Source organism: Pollachius pollachius, assembly GCF_949987615.1.
Source record: "Pollachius pollachius genome assembly, chromosome: 16".
Classification (NCBI taxonomy): Eukaryota; Metazoa; Chordata; class Actinopteri; order Gadiformes; family Gadidae; genus Pollachius; species Pollachius pollachius.
The window spans coordinates 8,275,164-8,301,138 of record NC_136949.1 but is presented as its reverse complement, the minus strand read 5'-3'; the positions used below and the strand labels follow the sequence as shown (position 1 = coordinate 8,301,138).

Here is a 25,975-nt window from a genome sequence, read left to right as displayed (position 1 = left end):
GGATGGCAGATTTCCAGGCGTGGGAACTGTCTCTCTCTCTCTCTCTCTCTCTCTCTCTCTCTCTTCCCCTCCCAAGATTCCAGTTTATGGGCATGGAAAACATATACGTACATTGCCGAAGCACCAAAAGCAAAATAAGATATACAAACATACGATACAAGATAATAATAATAGTTATAAAAATGTAATTAAAATCAAACTATATCCTGGGACTAGGCCATAGAATGACATCTTTCCCATCTCCGTAAACATTATTGACAGTTAAAAAAAAAGTATACATCTCTTCATATCTCTCCCTTTCTGTCTGTTTACCTTCCTACAGACAGTTCAGCAGGATATCGGGCCATAGGGCCTTACCCTGTTGGTAAATGAACGATGATGTTCAGGTCTGACACATTAAATGTGGATTGTGCGAGGTGACTCAGGTTGAACAGACGTGGGTGACGTCAGGCTTCCAGTCCATCGGGGAGGGGGCTCTGTGTTTAACTCATCGGTGACTCATGTTGACTGACAGAGTCAGAGCTGTCAGCTCCAGTGCTGCGCTCTCTCCCTACTCGTTGACCTCGCTCTTTTCTCGTCATGCCAGATGCACATGTTGTGAAATGCAAACCAAAAGATGATGCTTTTGTATTGGGAAAGGAGAAAGAAAGAAAGCAACAAAATCGGAAGAAATGTTATCGGCTCCAAGTAAAAAATACGTCAAATCAAACTAGTGTCAAAGAAAAGCAGTATTAGTTGTTTCATAACAACGCACAATATATATATCTATATTGTTACGATAATATAATAGATTGAGTCGATCTACAGCACTGATATGTGGTGTGACCACTGCATTACCAATGTCTTTGTTTTCCCCTGGATTTTCCCCCCTGTTTTCTTCCCTGTTTTTCCCCCTCTGGTTTTCCCCCCCGCTAACCACCACCACCACCACCACCACCGCCCCCGCCCTCCCCCCAGAGCGGACCCCCATCTCCTGGTCTCTGCTGCGGGCTTCTCTCGAGGGCCGTAATCCGTCACGGTCCTCGGGGCCCAGCATGGGTCCCCCATCCACCCCCGCATAGCGCCGACCATGTGGAAGCCATTGGGAAAGGCTCAGGCCCCGTGCCCGGCCGGGGGTCCATAGGGCCACTTATCATATGCTTGGACATGGGGGTCAGATCAGGAAAGCTACCTGCAGTGTCAGTGGAGATTATGCAGACACCATGGAGATAACAGGCGGGGGGCTATTCAGTAGTGCTCACTATTGAATAGACTTCCTCGCAAGATATTTCCCTTGTGTCTAAAGCATGGGCCGCTATCCCAATTTATAAGCGATTAGTTGTTAATTACCCCAGAGGACATAAATGGTCATGTATTTTTTTGCACTTAAAATGACTGGCAGACAAGGCAAGGAGTTCAGAGTTCGCACTTCATTTATTTGGCTTGGATTTTCCTCCATATAAAAAACACATGAGAGATGGAGCATTTTTGGAGGGTTGACAAGATACAATTTCAAAGTAAAAACACAATTCATGGTATACGCCACTGCCAGTCCATTAAATATTACAATCCTGTTTTTTACTTTCATACTTTACAAACAAGAAGTTTTGGACAAACAACAAAACTGTTTTACACAAACAGAACAAACGATAGAAAACACTGACTTCCACAAGAAGCATAACGATAAGCCTGACTCCATGGGTGCCTTTGTGTGTGTGTGTCTACATTCAAAGTGAAACTGTGTAGCTCACACACACACACAGCCTGAAAAGTCACAGGTTGTTGATGAGTTAGGGAGGAGTGTATTGAACATACAAACAAAGAGGCCATGTTCCATGGAAGTAGCGCAGGGGAGGGTGGTGTTAGCGGAGGGTGGTGTTAAGTAAGGGGTGGGGGGGACAGTAGGCTGGACCTAAAGACTCCAGCGGTGTTTCCCTTTACAAATGCAGATTGTAGAGAGACAGGGATGAAAAGGCAGAGATTACCTCCCCCCCCTCCCTCCTCCTATACTCCCATTCACCTCAGACATGGGAAAGGATTCAAATCCTACGAACCGGTTCCCGTGGCTCAATCGGAAGATTAACCCAACAAGTTTCTGATCTTTTGTGATTGTTCTACAAACTCAAATCGCTCATCACACAAGTTGACTCCCATCCGCTCGGCTCTTGATCAAATAAATACTTTTGGGGGTCGTGCAGTGTTTACGGTGTGGTGGCGGTGGGTTTTGATTGAGTCAAAGGATTTGATCACATCTGGCGCCAACCTTTGGTCCCAAGAAGACAAGAAAGCGACTTTCACACACTGGTTGCGTTTTGGCACCTCGCACGTATGCATCGGCCTCCCACCTGTTCCATGTGAATAGGGTGGGATCGCAAAGAAATTAAAGAAAATACATCTACAAAACATGTAGGTCATGCACTTTTCTGTCACTCTTCTCTCTTTCTCGTTAACAAATAGGCCTACATCCCGCATGCATGCATACACCTGGGCAGGGGGACTCTAGATGCGAGAGTGGAAGCAATAGAGGGCATGCAAATTCACAGCATTTCCATGTCTGTCCTTTCCTCCACCGTTTGTGGGGTCCGCGTTTTGGAAAGATTATTATTCAGGACAAGGTCCCTTGGTCAGGCTGGGTTTGCAGAGGCCGCTGTTTGATGTTCAAAATGTTGCAAGATGTTTGATTCTCAGTCGGTACGCTAACTGAATTTGCTCACTCGGAATAGTGGCGCATCGACTCACGGACGTTAAGTCTAGAAAGCAGAGTCAGATTCCTCAGATACAACCCACTCCTTTCAGTATTCCAACAGATTCTGTTTCCAATGCTTACTTTTCTGTCCCGGTTGGTTGCTTTCATCTTTAGCCAAGATGTTAAGGAGCAACGTTAACATAACTAGAAACAGGAGGAGGGGGGGGGGGGGGGGAGGGAGGTTCAGATAAAGTCAAGTCAAGTTAATAAATAAATAATAAAAAAATAGTTCTTTCAAATAAGAGTTCATTCGCACAACCCATGGGGTTTGTATGTCCACGCTTTTTCGGTTAGAGTTCATCTAAAGCAGAGTTCATATAAAGCAGAAGAACTTCTTCCAGCTGTAGCGGGAGAAAGCCTTGGCTTTGCGGTCGGAGGAGCGTCGCTTCTTGGCCTTGCGGGTCTTGTGTTTGATGGCGGCAAAGATGGCGGCGTCAAAGGCCTCCTTGAGGTTCTTCTGGGTGAGCGAGGAGCACTCGATGTAGTCCGCCGCTCGGATCTTCTCCGCCATGCTCTTGGCCCGGGAGTTGAGCACGGGCTTGACCTTGGTGCGGTCCAGGTTGATGAGCACGTTGACGTCCAGCAGGAGGTCCGACTGCGTGCCCACCAGCACGATGGGTGCCGAGGCGTTGTACGCCCGGATTTCGGGCACCCACTTCTTGGTGATGTTGTGGAAGGAGGTGGGGTTTACCATGCTGAAGCAGAGGATAAAGACGTCCGTGTGGGCATAGGACAGCGCCCGGAAGTTGTCGAATTCCTCCTGAAATGGCATCGGAACAATGGACCGGTTAGTCGTTCCTAAGCCGGTCTGTTTGTGGTATTTGCTTTGTTTGTGATAGGCTCGTGCGGAGTGTGAGCGAGGATTGCAGAACAAAGTGTGCATGGAATTATCTGAATTCACGATGGAAATAGAAACTGACAATAAGAAACAGGTTGAACATTCGATACGTGTCTTAAGTGACACCCACTCTTTTGAGATGTCCTTCATAATGTGTAACATTTTAGTTGCTGAATGGTCATTTGATATTTTAACCATATTGGTATATTTAAGATCAAATGTTTGTGGATTAATGTAATGTGTTTTCGTGTAATGATGAATTATAATTGCTTTGGATGAAGTTTCAATATTCGTACCTGTCCAGCCGTGTCCAATAGTTGCACTTTAATAGGAGCACCCTCCACCTGGACCTGACCTGTCAGAAACAAAGATAAATACAATTGAATACGTTTGTTTATAATGCTCTTACAACACTTGTTATTATCACATGTTTTGATGCCAACCACTTTACGAACAAAAGTTTAGTCTCACCTGAGAAAACGTCAAAGGCTGTTTGTTGATACTCCGTGGGGTATCCATTGGACGTGTAGCTGACGATCATACTGGTTTTCCCTACGGCTCCATCCCCGACCAACATACAACTGACGGTCCCCGGTTCCACATCATCTTCTTCGGGGAGCCCGCAAGCAGACGGCACTCGAGATTCGTAAACAAACTCCATTTGGGGTGGCATGTCGAGATGGACATTAACGATCTAAAACGCAGCTTTGGACTGACTTGTTCAAAACTAAGCTATCCTGTTAAGAGCCCTGTAGTGTGAGCTCTCTCCTATCGGGTGGTATCTGGCGTCGCCCAGTTTGAAGTGACGAGTGTGACCTATGGGTTTGGGCTTTAGGACAACTTTCGGCTCAAACAGGTTCTGATTTGCATAACCACGCCCACGGAGCACATAAGGCGTGAATGCTTCCTGGCTGAAAATATTGTTCGGTGCTCATCCATCACAGACGGCAACTTTCTTTATTTCAGAGTTGTTTTGACATTGTCGTCTTTGACTCTATAAACCTTAAGATACAAAGAAGTAGCCGGACATGTCAATATATCATAATAAGTGAACGCTTCAAGATAACATATATTCGGGTTTATTTATAACTTTTTATTAAATCAACGTTAAGTTTCACAGTAAATGTTCAAATTAATTAAAGTCACCTGTAATACTCATGGCTGCATAAGAAACCCACACGGCTCCAAATGTTGAGAAACTGCGCCCACGTGTGTCAGAACAGTGCCAAGTTATCAGCTTCGGTCACATGACTCGAATGCATCACCTGACGTTTCCACCAAGGACTACCAGTTGAAGCTAAGCTAGCTGTGTTTACGTTTCGATTTGGACAAATGTATTAAGTGATCATAGTTTAGTGCTACAGCCTACGTGTGTTCTTTCAATGACTGTATATTTGTTATTGAAGCACGATAAGAAAAGCTCCAATCTGTCCATTCAGGGATCGGCTAATGGGCGATAGTCTTGCCATGACATCCTAGGTTTCTCATGCTGGTGTCCGGATTCTTATGGTTTTCAGGCCATTTCTCTTAATGTAATCGTTATAAAGGGCCATAGTTGCACCATGGCTTCAATACTTGATGAATATGAGGACTCTCAAAATACAAGGCAATCTGCACAACAGCGTAGCCGCCTTTCAGCTGCCAACATCGGAATCACTCATTCAGGTTCGTCCTTTTCTGTCTTTCGGAGCTCATAATAAAGACAGACAGACATATTCCGACAGTCAATTGCATTCGATACAACCCATGCTTAAATATTCCTAGAAATGTTAAATAACATTGTCTCACTGAATGACTCCTCTGTTCCCCAGGCTTCGTAAACGTGAGACTTGAGGAGGAAAAGCCGATTTTTACCAAACAAAGAATCGACTTTTCCCACCTTGAAAAGATCAATCACTTTACAGTATGCAACAATCAACTATGCATGAGCTTGGGAAAAGACACTCTTTTGAGGTAAATTACATAATTGACCGTGCATATTTATCTTAATGGCCAATAATGAACGGACAACACATGGATGGAATGAGGATTCCAGGGCAATTTCTCATTGTAGCATACACTTTCTTTACTGGAAATGTCTAGGACCTCTTAATACCCTTGCATAATTTGCTGAATGATTTTTCTACTATTATTAGTATATTTAACTATTGTATTCTATTCAGGATTGACCTTGCCAAGCCAGATCAACCTAACCAGATGGAAATGGGACGGAAAGATGATTGTAAAGTACATAAGCTATTCCTGGATCCCTCAGGTAAACAAAATAGTTGAACATTAACTAAGGACACTACACACATTATGCCAGGTTGTTGTGTTTACGTTGCAGGACAGGCCTCATGCTAATTCTTTCTGCTAGGATACGAATAGTCTTTAGTACTACATTTTTTCTTATTCTATTTCTATTTTGTGTAAATATATTTCCATTATAGCAAGTTCATAAGTAGTCAGTATATAGGCCTAGTTTTCCGACAGTAGTACAATAATAATTGCTCATTAATATTAACTCAATTATTATTTTAATAACAGGCAGAACATTTGTGGTTCTGAATACAATTTAGTCTGTCATTTTCTTTTTAGAGAAACAACAAAAATATCCTTCTCGGACCTAGAACAGTTCAACCAACAACAATAACAATTCTATTCCTCCCCTTATTGTCTCTTGCAGGCTCCCATCTGCTGATCAGCCTGAGCAGTAGCGAGTGCCTCTATCTGAACAGGAACACCCAGAAGGTGCGCAGTCTGTCCCGCTGGCGAGGCCACCTCATCGAGAGCGTGGGCTGGAACAAACTGCTGGGCACGGAGACCAACACAGGGCCAATCCTGGTTGGCACCAGCCAGGGCGCCATCTTCGAGGCAGAGATATCCGCCACAGAGGGCAGCCTCTTCAACACCAATCCAGACCAATACTTCAGACAGGTCCGAAAGACGAATCCTTGATATTAAGTGTGTTTCATCTTGGAAATAATAATGTATTTATTATATTTATTTAGTATAAATGAACAAAAATTTCAAAAAAAGTTGTTACTGTTATAGTCTTGTTTTATACAATGTCGCAATGGAAAAGCACTTTAAAATTTGACTATTCAAAATGCATGTTAGATTCATGGAATATGAATGAATCCATTCTTTACAGTCAATCTGTTGAAGCACATGCTTCATGTTTGGACACATGATCTTACGATGTAATTATACTTTAAAAGTCACACTGGTTACTTAATTATGTGCTTAATGTTAATCGAGAGCAGCCCTTCTTCAATCCTGAAAAAAGAAATCAACCGAATGACTCCTTTGATCCCTTCTCCTTCTCCTGGATGTAGGTCCACTCCCTGGAGGAGGACGGTAGGCCCGCGCCCGTCTGCTGCCTGGAGGTGGAGCGGGGCCTGGAGAACAAGGTCTTCATCATCGCCACCACCCGCAAGCGCCTCTTCCAGTTTGTGGGCAAGGTGGCGGAGGGCTCCGAGCAGCAGGGTTACAGCTCCATCTTCAGCCAGAACCAGGACCTCCTTCCCAGCTTCCAGGAGTTCCCCGTCAACATGGGCTACAGCGAGATCACCTTCTACACGTCCAAGCTGCGCTCGGCCCCGAAGGCCTTCGCCTGGATGATGGGCAACGGAGTCCTCTACGGTCAGCTGGACTACGTCAGGCCTGATTCCCTGCTCAGCGATGTGCAGGTAGACTTGCTTTTTTGGTAAAGGCTGTTGCATAAAGAGGAGATCAACTTTGTCACTGTGGAGTGATATGGTTCTTTAGAGGTTATCATTTAAATAACATTGATAGGCTTTCAATGATTGACAATTGCTTAACGATGCCTCTTTTCAGGTGTGGGAATACACGTCCGACATCGACTTTGATCTGAACAAGCCCATCTCCATCGTGCTGACCCAGTTCCACTTCCTGCTGCTGCTCCCCGACCGGGTCAAGGCCGTCTGCACGCTGAACGGCCAGGTGGTCCACGAGGACGTGTTCCCCGACAAGTTTGGCCCCATGAAGAAGATGATCAAGGACCCGGCGGGCGGCCTGGTCTGGATCTACACCGAGCGCGCCGTCTTCCGCTACCACATCCAGCGCGAGGCGCGCGACGTGTGGCAGATGTACATGAGCATGGGCAAGTTCGACCTGGCCAAGGAGTACTGCCGCGATCGGCCCGAGTGCATGGACATGGTCCTGGCCCGGGAGGCCGAGCACTGCTTCCAGAACAAGCGCTACCTGGAGAGCGCCAAGTGCTACGCCCTGACCCAGAACTATTTTGAGGAGATCGCGCTCAAGTTCATCGAGGCCAAGCAGGAGGACGCGCTGAAGGAGTTCCTGTTGAAGAAGCTCAACAACCTGAAGCCCGGCGAGAGGACGCAGATCACACTGCTGGTCACCTGGCTGACGGAGCTCTACCTGAACCGGCTGGGCCAGCTGGAGAGCGACGACAGCACGGCCCCCGTGTTCCTGGAGACCCGCGGGGAGTTCCGCGTCTTCTTGGGCAGCGCCAAGCACAAGGAGTGCCTCTTCAACAACCGCACCACCATCTACGACCTGCTGGCCAGCCACGGCAACGTGGACGACATGGTGTACTTCTCGGTGGTGATGCAGGACTACGAGCGGGTGATCTCGCACCACTGCCAGCACGACGACTACGGCGCGGCGCTGGACGTGCTCTCAAAGCACTGCGACGAGAAGCTCTTCTACAAGTTCTCGCCCGTGCTCATGCAGCACATCCCCAAGAAGGTGGTGGACGCCTGGATCCAGATGGGCAAGCGGCTGGACCCCAAGAAGCTGATCCCGGCGCTGATGAACTACAGCCAGATGGGCAGCACGCAGCAGATCAAGGAGACCATCCGCTACATGGAGTTCTGCGTGTACCAGCTGACGGTGACGGAGGAGGCCATTCATAACTACCTGCTCTCGCTGTACGCTAAGTACAAGCCAGAGTCCCTGCTGTGGTACCTGGAGCAGGCAGGCACCCACGCCTCGGACATCCACTACGACCTGAAGTACGCCCTCAGGCTGTGCGCGGAGCACGGCTACCTGGAGGCCTGTGTGCTGGTGTATAAGATCATGGAGCTCTATGAGGAGGCCGTGGACCTGGCACTGCAAGTGAGTGATGTTTACGTCATATCTCATGGGCAGTGTTTGGGGCGGAGCAGTATTCGATATGCTTGTACCAAAAGAGACTTTCAAATAATTGGGGGGATGGACTTTTATTGTTTATCTCCTGCATCGGCAGATAATCATTTCACAGACGTGATTATTTTATCTTACGATTACATTGACGTGGATGCATTGTTTAGGTGGGAAGGTGTTAATTCTGATTTTAATATTGAAGCTTTGACTGGTTCAGTCAAAGCCTCAATATTATAGATCCAATTCATGTACATGATGAAACCATGGATTTAGTGTTTGTTATCTTTAATCTCCATCTGCTATGACCCCCTCCCCTACCAATTTCCCATTCGACTCATCACATGTGTTCGTCTCACCGCCAGGTGGACGTGGACCTGGCCAAGTCTTGCGCCGACCTACCCGAGGATGACGAGGAGCTGAGGAAGAAGCTGTGGCTGAAGATCGCCCGCCACGTGGTGCAGGAGGAGAAGGACGTGAAGAAGGCCATGAACTGTCTGTCCAGCTGCAACCTGCTGAAGATCGAGGACATCCTGCCCTTCTTCCCTGACTTCGTCACCATCGATCACTTCAAGGTCCGTACGGAGCCGCCGCCTTTCCCAGGTGGCCTCTGATTGGTCAAAGAGTGAGAAAACGCTCCAATCAAACCCTTAGCATAAGCAATGTATTTTATTTAGCCCAGAATCAGGGATAGGCAACGCATCGTCTCTGGGAAACACTGGTTATGTCAAATTGATGATGCTGTCAATATAATTTTGATGCGTATGATGGATTTCCACCTTACGTTAAATACTTCTAATGCAATATCATGAAGTCTGTTTTATTAATAATATCCCTTTACATAAATTTTGCTTAGATATAATGCATTAATTTGCATGACATAAAGTGCACATACATTGCATTAACATTGAAATGGATCTTTTCGAGATTTTGTTGTTTTTAAACACAAAACCTTTCCTTTATTTCCACCACTCCCTCCCCAGGAGGCCATCTGCGGCTCGCTGGCGGAGTACAACCACCACATAGAGGAGCTGAAGCAGGAGATGGAGGAGGCCACGGAGAGCGCCAAGCGCATCCGAGAGGACATCCAGGAGATGAGGAACAAGTACGGCGTGGTGGAGGCCCAGGAGAAATGCGCCGCCTGCGACTTCCCCCTGCTGAACCGACCCTTCTACCTGTTCCTGTGCGGACACATGTTCCACTACGACTGCCTCATTCAGGTACACGCCTTCAGTACTAAGGGGGAGGCTCCTTGCTTGGTACTCGCTGAATTATCACATAGTAACGGTGTTTTCCCCTATTTAGCCAGCGATGGTGAGGGAGTGTGTGTGAAGGACGCCATGTAGGCTACTTGCTTTACTTGTGACCTTTTCTCTTTCTACTTTGTACATTTAGTCTTAAGACACAAGCTAATACACCTGCAGTACCATAATATGGTTTGTGTTCTTCTAGAGGAGAACCCTATTTTGCTATTCACTAAAGAAACAAAATCTCTCAAATGACTAACTAATTACTCAGAATCGAGGGAGTGCAGTCATATGATATTTAAGTAAAATGAATAGCATTTTTGGTGCTCAACATTATACGTTTCTTTTATATATATATATTAGGTTTTTTGGAATGGCTGATTGCAGTGGCGCAAGTAATCCAGCAGGATGCATGTATGGTAAACACTGAGGACCAAGCATATGGTTGCCTAGCTACAATGACCTTTTAGGGAGAGGCGGGTTCAGAATACGACTTCTGACAAAAGCATGTACGGGGTATTTAAATGTTATGATTAATGTTTTTCTTCAAAATTGACAAATATGATTTATGCTGTAAATAAGGTGTTATGCATTGGTATCCTTTAATCATTTCAGAAAGATGACAAAATAATATAAATACAAAACAACACACTAAGTAATCAGTAACATGGAGTCATTGTAAATCAGATTTGTATTGCTCACATACAATCTCCATCTCTTCCCGCCATTCTGCAGGAGGTGACCCCCCACCTGTCGACCTTCAAGCAGAACCGCCTGGAGGACCTCCAGAAGAAGCTGGCCGCCACCGCCCAGGCCTCCAAGTCCCGCCACCGCCCGCCCCCAAAAGAGGAGAGCGACACGGCCAGCCTGGGCAAGGCCAGCGCTGGCACCAGCCGCGAGACCATCAAGTCGGACATCGACGACGTCATCGCGTCGGAGTGCGTGTACTGTGGCGAACTGATGATCAAGTCCATCGACAAGCCCTTCATCGATCCCCAGAAGTTCGAGGAGGAGAAAGCGAGCTGGCTATAAGTCCACAACTAATGTTAGGGAATTTTCCCCAAGATTACTTCATGTGCTGATTTGAAGTACGAATGAGCCATTCACGCGGAAGATTCAAGAGACGCTTAAAGCTTACGTCGGCTTCATTTGAGTTCTACAGAAAATGCTCATGATGCTAACCATGCTCAAGGCTTATCCATCAAGCTCTCGTCTTCTGGGAGATTGACATCGCAAAGCAGAATTTACGCCTGAGGAAATGTGCTAGTGTGACGCCCTGCTTGAGCTCTACTTGTTTGTGCCTGATCCACACTCCTGCCAAGGGCAGACGAAGTTGTGGTCATATTCTGCCAGAAGTTGGCTGCACGCGTATTTAGCTCATGCACTTCTGTTATTCTGGTAATAGCTTAAATTGCACTTAGTATGTTTACCGTCTCCTATAAATCTCTGAGTCGTGCTCCGGTCTCTTCAAAGCCTAATAAACCATAATAACAAAGTCATAATAAATAATCCTTCATTCTTCTGCATTTCAGTGCAAATGTAAAATTGTCATGTCTCATGTTTTGTCTGACAGTGTAATCAATATTTAATAAATGAATTTGTTAAGTTTAAGGTTTTCTCAGTATTTATATGTTCCTTTGTTTATTACCTGTCTGTACTAGATATTTAAGTTTAGTTTTTGTATGTTTTAAGGCAATACTATACATTTGTATGAATGTTATACATACATACACATATTCCCTTATCATAATGACATAGCTCAATTGATACAAACCATTCACATTTTTGGAGAAATGGCAGAAGTTACAGCCTCCTTTGCCTGTGAACTTCACAATTCAATAATATTGTGTAATCTTTTTTATTGTTACATTATTTGCATTAGTAGTGACAAATACATAAATATATTCATGGGAAACAACTCAGAAATAAACTGCTGTCAGTGCGAGGCATACCTAAAACGGAGTTCCCTTTTGATGACGTAACACGTTGTTCGGTAAACTCCGTGATGACTAGACGCTACTAATCAAAGCCAGACCAAGTTCGTTAATATTGGGGGAAATTACATATATACTTAAATATGACATATACTACGATAGAGTTGCAATATTATCTTATAATTCTATTTTATGACACTTCAGCCGCTGCTAATTCGCATAAAACAGTGACAAGAGAGCGACCCGATCTCTGAAGTCGATTAAGCGACCCTTCCCTTGCTGTATCCTCGCCATGGCGTCGTGTCCCTGCTCTCTCTGTAACAGAAAGTGGCCGCCTCTCTACTGCTGTCGACTCAAAGCTCACAGACTCAGTCGTTCACCCAAACCGCCATTTTGGAGTCCGAGAACTGTGAGTCGGCAGCAGCATCGAGAGAGACTAAAAGGGGGACACGGGGCCAAGGTGAGATAGTCCTTAGCGGTTGTTATGGCGAAGGAGCTACGGGGGAAGATGGCCGGGAGGGAAAAGAATTAGAACATGGGGACCAGGCAACCGAGTCCCACCTCGTGCCCGAACCAAGGGCACGGGCTGCGGGCTTCGCGGCCTTGCCGTCGCAGCACAACAGCTAGCCGGCCGAACACCGACCATACGTTAAACGTTGTTATAACTGTAAAAGAGCACGGACGTGGTGGCCTTAAAGAGACAGACCCGATTTGGATACTTCAAAATAGGGTATTGAGAAGTCATCAGCCCGAAAAGTTGTCAGAATTAGGACAGCTGATGGGTTATAATGCATAAGCAAGATAGCTGGGTAGCCAAAGTAATAGGACAAAGGCATGAGGGTCTGGTGTAAAATACGACAATATTTAGACATAATAAACCGCTTGGTAGGATAATGGCAACAACATGCAATGCCTTTACACAGCGCCTTGACCCCTCGCTATCGTTGATCGGATGCACTGTGTGTGTGAGTGTAAAGTAGCTAGCCTTAGCCTTCATGCTACTATTAGCTTAGCAATATTGCCCTCCAGTTCTGTGCGTAAATGGCACAAGAGAGGGTTAACCCCTTTACCAATGTTGGTGTTTTTCTTTTCGTGTTCATTATTTTAGTCACCATGCTACAAAAATAGCATTTTATATTAATGATTATGTTTACTTATTTGCTTATCTCGTACAGGGCTGGTACTGCCCACTGTCAATATGAAGCCATGAATTTCTTAGGAAGGATTTGTGTACTTTGAATATAGCTGAGCATATAAGTCACGGGTGTTCCAGATACTGACGAGCCAAACATGTCTTCACCATAAATGGACCCCATATCATTACAACGTCACACAATTTCATTCATAAACACATTGCTTTGTTGTTTCAATAATGAAGATAAGAAATTGATTTAGGTCAAATAAATATATCGGTTTAAACCTCAGACTAAGACACTCCTATGTAAATTATAACTACATATTTTTTATTTCAATCATTATGATTCTAAGTATATACATCAGTCAATTGACGAATAGGGTCATTGCTGTATTATGTACAACAAAGCCATCATTAGCTGATGTGTGTACCCGCCCTACAATTAGCTGCCAGTTTTAGAAAATACTACACTGTATTATAATCCATACATATTCAATGTTTGCCTTTGTGCAATGCCATTTATAAAGGTTTTGTTAGCATAATTTGTTAAGCACAGGGAAATATAAAGAATGTGTCTAGTATCAGTGTCACAGTTCATTGCTCAATAGAAAATAAATATTTTTTTCCAATCTGTAGACCATCCACCTGTCTTATGTGGTTGCGGATTATGGAATCAAGAATAATGACATCTCAAATCCCAAAGGTAGACCTCCCCTTTTTTTGTATAAGATGATTCTCACTGATGGGAATCAGAAATTAATGTTTTTTGTCTTGAACCTCCATTTTAACAACTCAATATTGACTCTTTGATCCTCTGTATGTTTAGTAAACCAATGCATATTTCAAGTATTTATTATCAGTTATATCAGATTTTTCATATTTTTAATGGAATAATTGATAGTTGATTTAAATGTTTTATAGAAGATGATTCTAAAGACAATGGCTTCAGTTTTCCACCATGTCAAAGCGCTCCCTCCCTCCACACCAGCAGGAGGTCGCGGTCTGTTAGTCGGAGGTGCCTGTGGGCTGCATGGCGACAGGGCAGAGCCCACTGGAGGCTGGGGCCTCCGGAGGCTCTGGCCTGGCCAAGCCTCTGTTCCTGCAGCGCTTGGAGCGGTCCCTAAGACTAGACAGCTTCCTGCGTCAGACGGCCACCATCTACAACAAAGACATCACCAGGTACGATGCGCTGTTCGGAGGACGATGGCATGACGAGTGTTTGCCCAAATTATTATTATAAGACTCTTGTAGCCTTTCCAGACATCTAGAGCTGTTGTTTTAGAAAGAGTTTTTATCGTCAAAAGTAGTGATTAGGCTATGGGTACGTATGGAGTTCACCCCAGTATATTGTTTTGTCTAAGCCTGGAGTAGAATCTATGGTATATGGGATTTAAACACAATATGGGTGGTCTCAGTGTGGTTTTGTGTTTTTTGTCCTAGTGATGAAAGCGATGACAGTGAGGGATCATTGGGGGAGGGGCTATCATTTGAGCCAACCAATCACCACGCTGTGTGCAAAGAGGAGCCATGTGATCCAGAGGATAGTCTGGACGATGCCAAGCCACTCAATGGCGTCCTGTTGCAAGGCAAGGGTGAGCCGTCCTGTTATGACTTGTCCACTGATTCATTTTACAGCCAACCACAACACACTTTTTAGATTGATTGCATTTTTAGAATTGTGACAAACTGCAGGTCTATGACCCTATGCTCTCAAGAGTATGCTCACCCTTCAGGATTGATGTGAGGGTGAGGCTTGTATATGTACTGATTGTACCAATTTTCTCACTCCCTTTCGACTGTGCAGACCCAAAGACTGACAAAGCCAGCCTGTACAATTTCTCCAAGCTGAAGAAAAACAGGAAATGGCTCAAGGTATTTTATTTTTTTTGTCGTTGGCACATGAATCAAATGAAAGCCACTTCCTGTGCATTGGTTCTGATGAAAATGTTCGGATGTACGTATTGAAACAACTGTCCTTACATGCAGCTGTTACAAAATAAGGGTAACTTTTTCCCTCTTAAAACTCACAGTACCAATTGCTGTTCCAAAATAAACAAAGCCAAAACAAAATCTCCTGCATCCACGTTTTTCGAAACATGTTATTGAAAGGCCTCCATCTATCAGATACCTCAGCAGTTTCCGTCTTCCTGATTTGTGTCTTGTGGTCGCAGAGCATCCTTCTGAGCGACGACACTTCGGATTCGGACACGGATTCGGACGACTCCGACTTCAGCCTGTCCCAGGAGGAGCTCCACGACATGCTGAAGCTGCACCGGCACACCAGGCTGCACCAGAGCAAGTTCCACTCCGACCGAGAGGTAGGGCCGCAACACACACACACACACACTCACACTCACACTTTCAATTTCACTCTCCCTCACACTCTCAAACACACACTCGCGTTTACACTTTTGCATTTCTTTTTATTTTAGCTTCACCAGTATCAGTACTACAGCACTGGACTCCTCTCCACGCATGACCCCTTCTACGAACAACAGCGCCATCTCCTGGGACCCAAGAAGAAGAAAATCAAGGATGAGAAGAAATTCAAAGGTACTGCCGAGAGAGTCAAGAGATTACAGTCGACTTTAATAGATCCTTATGTCTCCTAAATCCATATCTCACCTGAGATTATGGAAATATTAAAAGGCGAAATACTGGCGTCTCTGTCTGATAACAATGCTAAAGCCAGTATGTTCTCCTTTGAAATTTCCGTTCCGGATCACAATGTTTGTTTATTTTGGCATGTGGGTTATGATTCACATTCGGAGAACCCCGGGTTGCCAGATATGAAAAAAATTGGCAGCCATGGAAGCAAGCAAACCAACTGGATCAACTGAATTTGTAATAGTTTCTTTCTGACCTGAGTAGCCTCGTCCTCTTTCGACAAAGCTACATGACTAGAGCCGAGCTAAAACAAAGGGTGTATCTTGGGTGTGTATTTGAAAGATGGATAAGCTGTCGAGCCTAGAAGGACTTCAAGACGGATGCAACATGAGCTCATGTTGCAAACAATAAGTAAATTACAAACCTATGCTAGAGCTGATCCGATTAAAGTGTGGGACTCGTCGTTGTCGCTTGTCATTGCCAAAATGTAATGTTGTGCTCGGCTCCTGTTCGTTTGGTGTCCCCAACCTGGCAACCTGCATGAGCTTTGATTCTGGGCAAGAGGGTGCAGGCAGGGACAACTCCAACATTGTGAATCTGCACTGCAGTACCCATTTTAAACACACGTCTTCATTGTTACATTGAAACTATAGGTTTTTTTTCACATGAATATTTTTGTTTTTCCCTCCTCTGTCAGCCAAACTGAAGAAGGTGAAAAAGAAGAAGAAACGTGGAGAGGGGGACTTCATGGACGAGGGCCGTCCGTACGTAAACAAAGTCTTTGCCAAGTTTTCCCATGATGCCCCGCTGCCCGTGGTGAAGAAGAAGCACCTCACCATCGAGCAGTTGAACGCGCGGCGGAGGAAAGTGTGGCTCACCATCGCCAAGAAAGAGATACCAAAGGTAGGCTCGACGTCCTAAAGAAAGGAAAGAGTCGTTTTCTACTCATTTCCAGACCTTTTGATTCCTGATGTCTTACTCTGTTATTGTTAACTCACAGACGTTCAAGCAGAAAACCTCAGCCAAGAACCTGGTCTTGACCAACTCTAAAAAGGTAAGCCTAAGGATGAAAGCCTAAAATGCATAACCTTCAGGAATTTGGGTATTACAATAATTTTTTATATATTTATTCAATCCCTTTAGTTTGGGGATAAAAAAAACATGCTTAACAATGATTGTAAACCCTTATGTTTTTCCAAAGAAATCATAATATTCTTTATAGATGAATTGGTTACACTAACATATTTGTAACGGTAGGATGATCGATAAATCTGCTAGCCTTCCGGAAACATTCTTCATACCCCTCTTTCTCTCATCCTCTCTCTCGCCCTCTCTCAAACCCCTCTCTATCTCGCCCTCTCTCACACCCCCTCTCTCTCTCACCCTCTCTCACACCCCTCTCTCTCTCGCTCACACCCCTCTCTCTCGCCCTCTCTCTCTCGCCCTCTCTCTCGCCCTCTCTCTCTCGCCATCCCTCACCTCTCTCTCGCCCTCTCTCTCTCGCCCTCTCTCTCTCGCCCTCCCTCACCTCTCTCTCGCCCTCCCTCACCTCTCTCGCCCTCCCTCACCGCTCTCTCGCCTCCCTCACCTCTCTCGTCCTCCCTCACCGCTCTCTCGCCCTCCCTCACCTCTCTCTCGCCCTCCCTCACCTCTCTCGCCCTCCCTCACCTCTCTCGCCCTCTCTCTCTCGCCCTCCCTCACCTCTCTCTCGCCCTCCCTCACCTCTCTCGCCCTCCCTCACCGCTCTCTCACCTCTCTCTCGCCCTCCCTCACCTCTCTCGCCCTCCCTCTCTCCCTCACCTCTCGCCCTCCCTCTCTCTCTCGCCCTCTCGCCCTCCCTCACCTCTCTCGCCCTCTCTCTCTCGCCCTCCCTCACCTCTCTCGCCCTCCCTCACCTCCCTCGCCCTCCCTCACCTCTCTCGCCCTCCCTCACCTCTCTCGCCCTCCCTCACCTCTCTCTCACCATCGCCCTCCCTCTCTCTCTCGCCCTCCCTCACCTCTCTCGCCCTCCCTCACCTCTCTCGCCCTCCCTCACCTCTCTCTCACCATCGCCCTCCCTCACCTCTCTCTCGCCCTCCCTCACCTCTCTCTCACCATCGCCCTCCCTCACCTCTCTCGCCCTTCCTTACCTCTCTCTCGCCCTCCCTCACCTCTCTCTCGCCCTCCCTCACCTCTCTCTCGCCCTCGCCCTCCCTCACCTCGCCCTCCTTCCCCTCTCTCTCGCCCTCCCTCACCTCTCTCTCGCCCTCCCTCACCTCTCTCTCGCCCTCCCTCAGCTGGCCCACCAGTGCATGCGGGAGGTGCGGCGGGCGGCCATCCAGGCGCAGAAGAACTGCAAGGAGACGCTGCCGCGCGCTCGCCGCCTCACCAAGGAGATGATGCTCTACTGGAAGAAGTACGACAAGGTGGAGAAGGAGCACCGCAAGCGGGCAGAGAAGGAGGCACAGGAGCAGCGCAAGCTGGACGAGGAGATGAGGGAGGTGGGTGTCCCTGGCCCCAGGGTGTCCCGCTGTGTGTTGTGTTGTGTTGGTCTCACGAGGCAGACTTCAGATGGAGATCCTCAATCCGAACGGCAGACAAATCTTGTTTTGCTTTCTTTCTCTTTATGTCGACCAATCAGCGTCGACCAAACCCAAAGTGTCAGTAGAGGTTCCAAAGATCAACACAGTGTAGAAAGGCCGCTTTAGAACAAAATACAACATCACCTTCCGAAAGCGACCCGCTACCCGACCCCGGATAAGCGGCTTGACTCCACTCCGTGATTAGTACTACAAAAATAACGTTCGTTCTTCATGGATTCTCTGTCTGATTGTGGATATTAATGTCATCTAATGTTTCATCTAGTGAAGGAAGCAGCCTAGCGGCAAAGAGCGACAAACCGCCGCACCTCAGTCTCAAAGCCCCATCCTGTTGTTTCTTTATTTGTTTGTGTTTTCGACATCCTTCGGAATTCATTGCGATACCGTCTCATTTTTATTCCCTTTTACTCCACTCTCTCCCCGTGTCCAGGCTAAGCGTCAGCAGCGCAAGCTCAACTTCCTAATCACCCAGACGGAGCTGTACGCCCACTTCATGGGAGGCAAGGGGGAGATGACCCCGGAGGAGATCCTGAGTAAGCTGGAAGACCCCCCTCCTGCCCAGAGACAGACGGACGCAGGGGGAGCCGTGAAGCTCACCGTGGGCCAGGACGACTACGGTACGAACGGCACCGACTCGAAGATCTGGAGCTTCTTGTGTTGTGGCTGCTGCATTAATGTACCAATTTAAAGGAGCTGGATCAAAGCTCATGGCTGGGATGTCACTGATCTCTTGCTGTGTCTCGGATGCTAGAGATTGATTGTTTACGCCTGTCTCCGAAATGCGATGAATTGTCATGAAAGCCATTTGCGTTTTTTGTCGTTAATTGTATTTTTCTACTGCAGATAGTGGATTCTACAAGTCCCAGGCTCTGAGGAATGCTAGAGAGGCCTACCAAATTCATCAGGAGAAGGTATGATGAGCAAAGACACACACACACACACACACACACACACACACACACACACACACACACACACACACACACACACACACACACACACAGACACAGGCTTCCTCATGTCCCACGTCTCTCCCCGTAGACGCGGACGTTTGACGATGAAACCAAGGACAGCCGCAGTGCGGCGGCCGGGTCGGGCTCCGGGTTCGGGGACAGCTACAGCCTGGCCAACCCGTCCATCCAGGCCGGCGAGGACATCCCGCAGCCCATCTGCTTCAACGGGAAGCTCAAGGGCTACCAGCTCAAGGGCATGAACTGGCTTGCCAACCTCTACGAGCAGGTGAGGTCCACGTCACGCGCCCTATTGGTCCCATTCATATCCCAAAGAAGAGGATTGGCTGCAATTCCCAGTGCTCGAGTGCTCTCACACACACACATACACACACACACACACACACTCACTAGCACGCACACTCAAGACACACGCACACACTCATCAGCACACACACATTTCTTGATCTAGGCATGTTTTCCGTATCCTCTTCAGCTTTGGGATCTTCCTTGTTCAACAGACTGTGCATCGAAACGTCTTACTGACTGCATTGCGTTTAACCAGCTGTCTTGTTCCCCAGGGCATCAACGGCATCCTAGCAGATGAGATGGGACTGGGGAAGACGGTGCAGAGCATCGCGCTTCTGGCTCACCTGGCGGAGGTGAGGGATCACGGCACTACCTCACTCTCTGTGCTGACTCGACTCACTCACTGAACTGGTTCCACTTAAGGAACGGACGATCTTACTACTCACTGAAATCATTTGAACTCACCCAACCATCTCAACTCAGACCCTAGACTGATCGAGCAGACCTTTGTGGCTATTCCTTTGAGATATTGGGTCGAGGACAAATGAGACTTCTGAATGCAATAAAGCACAATAGTCACCCCGTCTTTTGACACAGTTTCACCCCCTCCCCACAGTGCATTTGTCCATACATCATGTGAGGGAAATGTTGACATACAGGAGTTTTTCTCGTATAGATAAGTGGTTCATTGTGACCGATTCACCCCAGGCAAAAGGTTAACAAAGGGGAACTAGGTCACACTAGTTAACGCACGGGGCGGCTAGATAACACAACCTGACGAAAAACAGAGCTTAAAGGGTAATTCTGGTGTAAAATGGATTTGGGATATGTTTTGAATGATAACGAGTTGAATCGTTCGTTTTGGAGCACAAAAACCGTATATAGACGCTTTCTTCAGTTGGCTGTTTTTAGCCGATTCTATCAAAACGCTATAAACTTGGAAAAAAACAAAATGGCGTCGATGGGTGATCTACTGATGGTATTGTGTGTATAAAATGTCATTTTTAATAAACAATCTGTACAATTACAAAGTTCTCAATGCCTTGTTTTATATGTTAAGACCCTTATTATACTACCAAAGAAGTGTCTGGCTACTTTTAGCCTTTTAAGTGGTTTAAAATAGCGATTTAGTTTTTACCATAACCAGTGCCCCCATCGTTCCAAGTTTATAGCGTTTTGATAGAATCGGCTAAAAACAGCCAACTGAAGAAAGCGTCTATATGCGGTTTTTGTGCTCCAAAACAAACGTTTCAACTCGTTATCATACAAAACATATCCCAAATCCATTTTACACCGGAATTACCCTTTAAATGATTAATACATTGATTTTCCTTCACTGGACTCAATTCACTCAAATCACGAAACTACCTGAACTCGCCGACCTGACTCGGCTTGCACACTCCCTCCCTCCCTAGAAAAAAATCCTCCTCACTTTTATGTGGAATATTATTCGTTACGGCTTTCAATCCCAGGCTTGCAAAAAAAGAAAAAGCCACGCATCAGCTTCTCTCCACACCTGCATCCTTTTCATCCCTGTCACTGAGTGATTCATTCGGCTCGTCTCATTGTTGTGGCCAGTGGTCCCTGGTCCCCCCTGCGCTCCACAGCTCTGTCCCCTCTCACTGCACTCGTGTCACAGGAAGACGGCACTTTGCCTCACCGGTTCCTGTCTTTGGGTGCCCACATGCAGGTTCACACACATGCACCTACAAGCACGGACGCACGCATGCATGCACGCACACATACAGGCAGGAGTTTTTCCCACACGCTGTGTGTGTGTGTGTGTGTGTGTGTGTGTGTGTGTGTGTGTGTGTGTGTGTGTGTGTGTGTGTGTGTGTGTGTGTGTGTGTGTGTGTGTGTGTGTGTTGTGTTGTTTCTTGTCTAGTGTGAGAACATACACACGCTCGCGCACACACATGCTCACACACACACATGCTCGCACAGACACATGCTTGCACACATACCTGTACATGCAGCTCATGCTGTGTGTGTGTGTGTGTGTCGTTTCTTGTCTAGCGTGAGAACATCTGGGGTCCGTTCCTGATCATCTCCCCAGCTTCCACGCTCAACAACTGGCACCAGGAGTTCACCCGATTCGTGCCCAAATTCAAGGTGAGAGACGGAAACACCTGCAGCCCTCGCTTTCAATGGCACACTCCTCCGGTGGTTCTCACAGAACAATGTAGTATTTGATATTAGCCAAGAAAAGCACTTTTTATTTGACTTCCATCCACTAGTACATTGTTCTCGACAGTGTCCAAAGCCCTCCACCTGGGGGCAGTGTTGTATCGGGGTGTTAATCGGTCACTGACTTACTTAAGCGATACATGAGTGTTGTTTTCTTTTGTTTTTTTCTCCTGCGTGTCTTTACATGCGATCCGGTTCGGATGGAAAGCATGTAGTGCATTGTCGCATGGCCGACGGCGGCGCCATCTGTCAAACTCGGGTGTCAAGCGTCTAACAAGTGCCGTAAATACAGCGTACAGTAAATCAACAGGTTTCTGTCTGGCTAATGAGGTGTGAAAAGCTCCTATTACGCAAGCGCGCGATAAGACCGCTGAACCCTTGAATGCAGGCACTTAAAACAATGAAGCGAAAACACATCGGGTTGGTGTTAAATGATTTATTACGGGCAAATGGTTTCTCATTTCATTTTGTATCAACAGCGCCGTAAAGTGGGAAATCATGTTCGGGAGGAAAATGATTAAATTCCATGTGGGTCTTTCCTAACGTTGTGTCCCCCTGTTAGGTGTTGCCGTACTGGGGAAACCCTCATGACCGCAAAGTGATCCGGAAGTTCTGGAGCCAGGTGAGGGAGAGATGAATGCGGATATGGTCAGACGGTCATAGCTAATGTCTCAAGCTATGGGAACCCTGTAATATAAGAATTGGCAGTATCCTCAGTTCTCCAGAATGTAACCTTTCATCCATATTCTTCCTTCTTTTTCCTTCTTTGTCTGTCTTTGTATATGTGTGTGTTTCTCTGTCTGTCTATCTATGTATGTGTGTGCGTCACTCTGTCTGTCCATGTATATGTGCGTCTGTCTGTCTGCATGTATATCTGTGCGTCTCTGTATGTCGATGTCTATGTGTGTGTCTCTCTGTCTGCATGTATATGTGTGCGTCTCTCTATGTCGATGTCTATGTGTGCGTCTCTCTGTCTGCATGTATATGTGTGCGTCTCTGTATGTCGATGTCTATGTGTGCGTCTCTCTGTCTGCATGTATATGTGTGCGTGCGTAGAAAACCCTCTACACCAAGGATGCACCGTTCCACGTGGTGATCACCAGCTACCAGCTGGTGGTCCAGGATGTCAAGTACTTCCAGAGGGTCAAGTGGCAGTATATGGTCCTGGATGAGGCTCAGGCCCTCAAGAGCAGCACCAGGTACACACACACACACACACACACACACACACACACACACACACACACACACACACACACACACACACACACACACACACACAGAGACACAGACAGACTCACACACACTCTGGGCGTGGGGTCTGGATCTGTTCCCCATCCCATTGATCCGCTACATAGTGCTGTTGGACGCCCCCCCCCTCTAACTGTTTCCCTCCACTGCGATGTGTCTTCAGTGTTCGCTGGAAGATCCTACTGCAGTTCCAGTGTAGAAACCGTCTACTGCTCACTGGGACGCCCATTCAGAACACTATGGCTGAGGTGAGTGTGAATACACGCTGTGTGTTCTAAGGAATATGTATGTATGTATGCATGTATGTATGTATGTATGTGTGTCATGTATGTATGTCTGTGTGTGATTGTGTTTGTGGATGTGTAACAACGCACTTGCATGTATATTTGTGTGTGTGTATGTGTGTTGCAAGTGGCAGACTTCACTTGCACATGGATGTGCCTGCTACTGCCTTAGTGGAATGCGTGTGTAAATTGGTCTGTATGTCTGTGTGGGGCGGTGATGGGGAAGGGTTGTTGACAGCCATGTGTTGTTGCGGCGCTGCCGTGTCTCTCAGCTGTGGGCCCTGCTGCACTTCATCATGCCCACCCTGTTTGACTCCCATGACGAGTTCAACGAGTGGTTCTCAAGGGACATCGAGAGCCACGCCGAGAACAAGTCCGCCATCGACGAGAGTGAGTCTGCTTTTCCGGCCCCGTTTAACCATCTCATTAATTTGTCGCCATCCGCCGCTCCTTTTTTGGTCAATACTGTCCAATGGCCACTTTAGTACACGTCCAAATGTTCATAATTTTCTTGGGTTCCAACGGCAAGAACAGGGCATCACTTATTCCCTTGTGAATGTCGCTGTGGACTGCACCGCCATCTTTGTTGCGTTCCCTTGGCACCTGACGGTGTGGCCTCAGTAGCGTCCTGGCTGATGGGTTGTGTGTGTGTTGTGTGTGTGTGTTGTGCTCCGCAGACCAGCTCTCCAGGCTTCACATGATCCTGAAGCCCTTCATGCTGCGCAGAATCAAGAAGGACGTGGAGAACGAGCTGTCCGACAAGGTAGGAGAGAGAGACAAACGCCTTATGTCATCAGATAAGATTGGAAAAATTAAGATAATTAGGATTCTTTGTTTTGCATTCAATTTGGGTTGTCAAATACAGATGTGAACCATATTGTTTTAATGGTATAACCAAATAGTTCAGATGTATCATATTGTTTTGGTTATAAACATTTTTAGTGGATAGAAAAATATTCCTATATAATCAAATACAATAACACATTCGTTTTTTATGCAACCCAAATTCCCTAGAATAGAATTGCTGAAGGCCAAGGTTTCTTATTACTCCCTTGTCTTTCGCCACATGAAGCTTTGGATCGTGTAGCATCCAAGCCCTTGTTCTCCTCCTGTAGTTGCAGTAGCTCCGTCCCTTTGCCTCTCTCTGGGAAGTTTGTAATAAGCCATGAGTGATGCATGCGTTGGCAGATCCTCGTGACAGATGCCTCAACTGACGCTTTCTCCCTGTCTCACTTGGCACACACACACACACACACACACACACACACACACACACACACACACACACACACACACACACACACACACACACACACACACACACACACACACACACATTTGTTCCTTCAGATGGACGCACATGCACGCACACATACACATTCTCTGGGACTCATCACAATGTTCACCACCCCCCCCACATCTGTCTTTGTCGCTTTTCTTTTTTTCACCCCTGCATACTGACCAGTCTGCCCGTATACTTTTTCCTCACCACGGTTTTATTCTCATTTTCTTCCCGGTTAACAAGACAGAAACCCCAACACCACAGTTCACTTGCTTTTCATTTTCTCTACTTTCTGGCATCCTGCCTTTTTGTATCTCATCTAAAATTCCTAACAGAACTTTGCTTTTCTGTTTCTCTGTCTTCTGCGACTATTCGCCTACAAAGCGTTTGAAAGGTCACGGTCATGGTCCACAATTTCTGCTGTTACTCAGTTTCGAGCTGCTGTTCCCTGCCATGAAACACAGAAGCACAGAAGCTAAGCCATTATAAAAAAATGGATTTATATGCTCTGCCAGAGCATATACTCCCTGACCCTATCTGTCATTGGAATCGGCCATAGAAAACAACGTGCAGGTTGTACCAGTCCTAAAGTCTGACCCCTCCTCCTCCTCCTCCTCCTCCTCCTCCTGCTCCTCTCGGGTGTCCAGATCGAGATCCTGACCTACTGCCAGCTGACGTGCCGCCAGCGTCTCCTGTACCAGGCGCTGAGGAACAAGATCTCCATCGAGGACCTGCTGCAGTCGTCCATGGGCACGACCCAGCAGGCCCACAACACCACCTCCTCCCTCATGAACCTGGTCATGCAGTTCCGCAAGGTAGGCCTCCACCCCACCCCCCTGGAAACTCCCTCCTAAAGAGCCTCGCCACTAACCCCAACCCAAGGGTTAGGGGAAGGATCTCATGTTTTATTTATACCAAACACAATCATTTTGTTCACATTTCTTATTATTTTTTCCTTATTTTTGAGGTCCCTTCTATTGGTTTCTAGTTGAATAAATTATCTGACTTATTTCAGCCTTTAGTCCAAAACAACATCTGCAAAGTTATTTCTGTACATGAGGAAAAATGGAGTGTGGATATTAAGCTTTCTAGCGGGAAGTTGACACATTCAGCCTCCCTCAGGTCACGGTCGCTGATGGATGAAAAGGTCGGACCACATTAGATACAGGATTGCTTTTGCGGTGTTAGGGATTCATGTATACTTCCTACAGCTGTGTTGTGTTAGGCAAAGTGTGTGTGTGTGTGTGTGTCCATACTAAATGGCCATGTGTGTGTTTGTGTGCGTAGGTGTGTAACCATCCCGACCTGTTTGAGCGCCAGGAGACCCGCTCTCCTTTTCACATGGCCCTCAAGCCCTACATCATGTCCAAGTTCCTCTACCGCCAAGGCCTCGTGCACACACACAACCAGGCCAAGAATAAGTAAGTCCTCCTGGTGCACACACACACACACACACACACACACATATGAAGTGAGACACATGTCTCACTTCATTGCTCATCTTGTGTTCCTTGAAGTTTCTGGATTTGGCTTCTGCT

The 25,975-nt window shown here is 46.7% G+C and overlaps 3 protein-coding genes across 6 annotated transcripts in view; 2 read left to right on the top strand and 1 right to left on the bottom strand.

Annotated features, from left to right (window-relative positions):
* Positions 1 to 1,394: 1,394 nt before the first annotated feature.
* rhov (ras homolog family member V) lies at positions 1,395 to 4,360 on the bottom strand. The gene is made up of 3 exons (XM_079753529.1): positions 4,035 to 4,360; positions 3,860 to 3,918; positions 1,395 to 3,485 (listed from the first exon to the last, which is right to left on the bottom strand). The coding sequence occupies exons 1-3, from the start codon at positions 4,234 to 4,236 to the stop codon at positions 3,039 to 3,041; spliced, it is 708 nt and encodes a 235-aa protein (XP_079609655.1). The 5' UTR covers positions 4,237 to 4,360; the 3' UTR covers positions 1,395 to 3,038.
* A 480-nt stretch (positions 4,361 to 4,840) lies between these two features.
* vps18 (VPS18 core subunit of CORVET and HOPS complexes) lies at positions 4,841 to 11,478 on the top strand. Its single transcript, XM_079753527.1, has 9 exons — positions 4,841 to 5,228; positions 5,375 to 5,516; positions 5,726 to 5,817; positions 6,229 to 6,479; positions 6,881 to 7,234; positions 7,383 to 8,648; positions 9,038 to 9,247; positions 9,656 to 9,892; positions 10,655 to 11,478. The coding sequence occupies exons 1-9, from the start codon at positions 5,126 to 5,128 to the stop codon at positions 10,949 to 10,951; spliced, it is 2,952 nt and encodes a 983-aa protein (XP_079609653.1). The 5' UTR covers positions 4,841 to 5,125; the 3' UTR covers positions 10,952 to 11,478.
* Positions 11,479 to 12,190: 712 nt separating this feature from the next.
* Positions 12,191 to 25,975, top strand: part of ino80 (INO80 complex ATPase subunit) — a 41,763-nt gene continuing 27,978 nt past the window's right edge. Inside the window, exons 1-22 of one of the 4 annotated variants that reach the window (XM_079753094.1) lie at positions 12,191 to 12,313; positions 13,625 to 13,691; positions 13,980 to 14,167; positions 14,429 to 14,580; positions 14,793 to 14,860; positions 15,160 to 15,306; positions 15,421 to 15,541; positions 16,293 to 16,498; positions 16,596 to 16,649; positions 17,872 to 18,075; positions 18,605 to 18,791; positions 19,018 to 19,085; positions 19,216 to 19,413; positions 19,706 to 19,786; positions 21,450 to 21,545; positions 22,183 to 22,242; positions 22,677 to 22,819; positions 23,035 to 23,119; positions 23,428 to 23,545; positions 23,833 to 23,918; positions 25,085 to 25,252; positions 25,725 to 25,858. In XM_079753094.1, the coding sequence (XP_079609220.1) occupies positions 14,019 to 14,167; positions 14,429 to 14,580; positions 14,793 to 14,860; positions 15,160 to 15,306; positions 15,421 to 15,541; positions 16,293 to 16,498; positions 16,596 to 16,649; positions 17,872 to 18,075; positions 18,605 to 18,791; positions 19,018 to 19,085; positions 19,216 to 19,413; positions 19,706 to 19,786; positions 21,450 to 21,545; positions 22,183 to 22,242; positions 22,677 to 22,819; positions 23,035 to 23,119; positions 23,428 to 23,545; positions 23,833 to 23,918; positions 25,085 to 25,252; positions 25,725 to 25,858 (2,525 nt within the window). In that variant the 5' untranslated portion in view covers positions 12,191 to 12,313; positions 13,625 to 13,691; positions 13,980 to 14,018. Of the gene's footprint in view, positions 12,314 to 12,538; positions 12,584 to 13,624; positions 13,692 to 13,976; positions 14,168 to 14,428; positions 14,581 to 14,792; positions 14,861 to 15,159; positions 15,307 to 15,420; positions 15,542 to 16,292; positions 16,499 to 16,595; positions 16,650 to 17,871; positions 18,076 to 18,604; positions 18,792 to 19,017; positions 19,086 to 19,215; positions 19,414 to 19,705; positions 19,787 to 21,449; positions 21,546 to 22,182; positions 22,243 to 22,676; positions 22,820 to 23,034; positions 23,120 to 23,427; positions 23,546 to 23,832; positions 23,919 to 25,084; positions 25,253 to 25,724; positions 25,859 to 25,975 lie in introns of those variants that run through there. The other 3 variants (XM_079753093.1, XM_079753095.1, XM_079753096.1) reach the window with 3 other exon arrangements.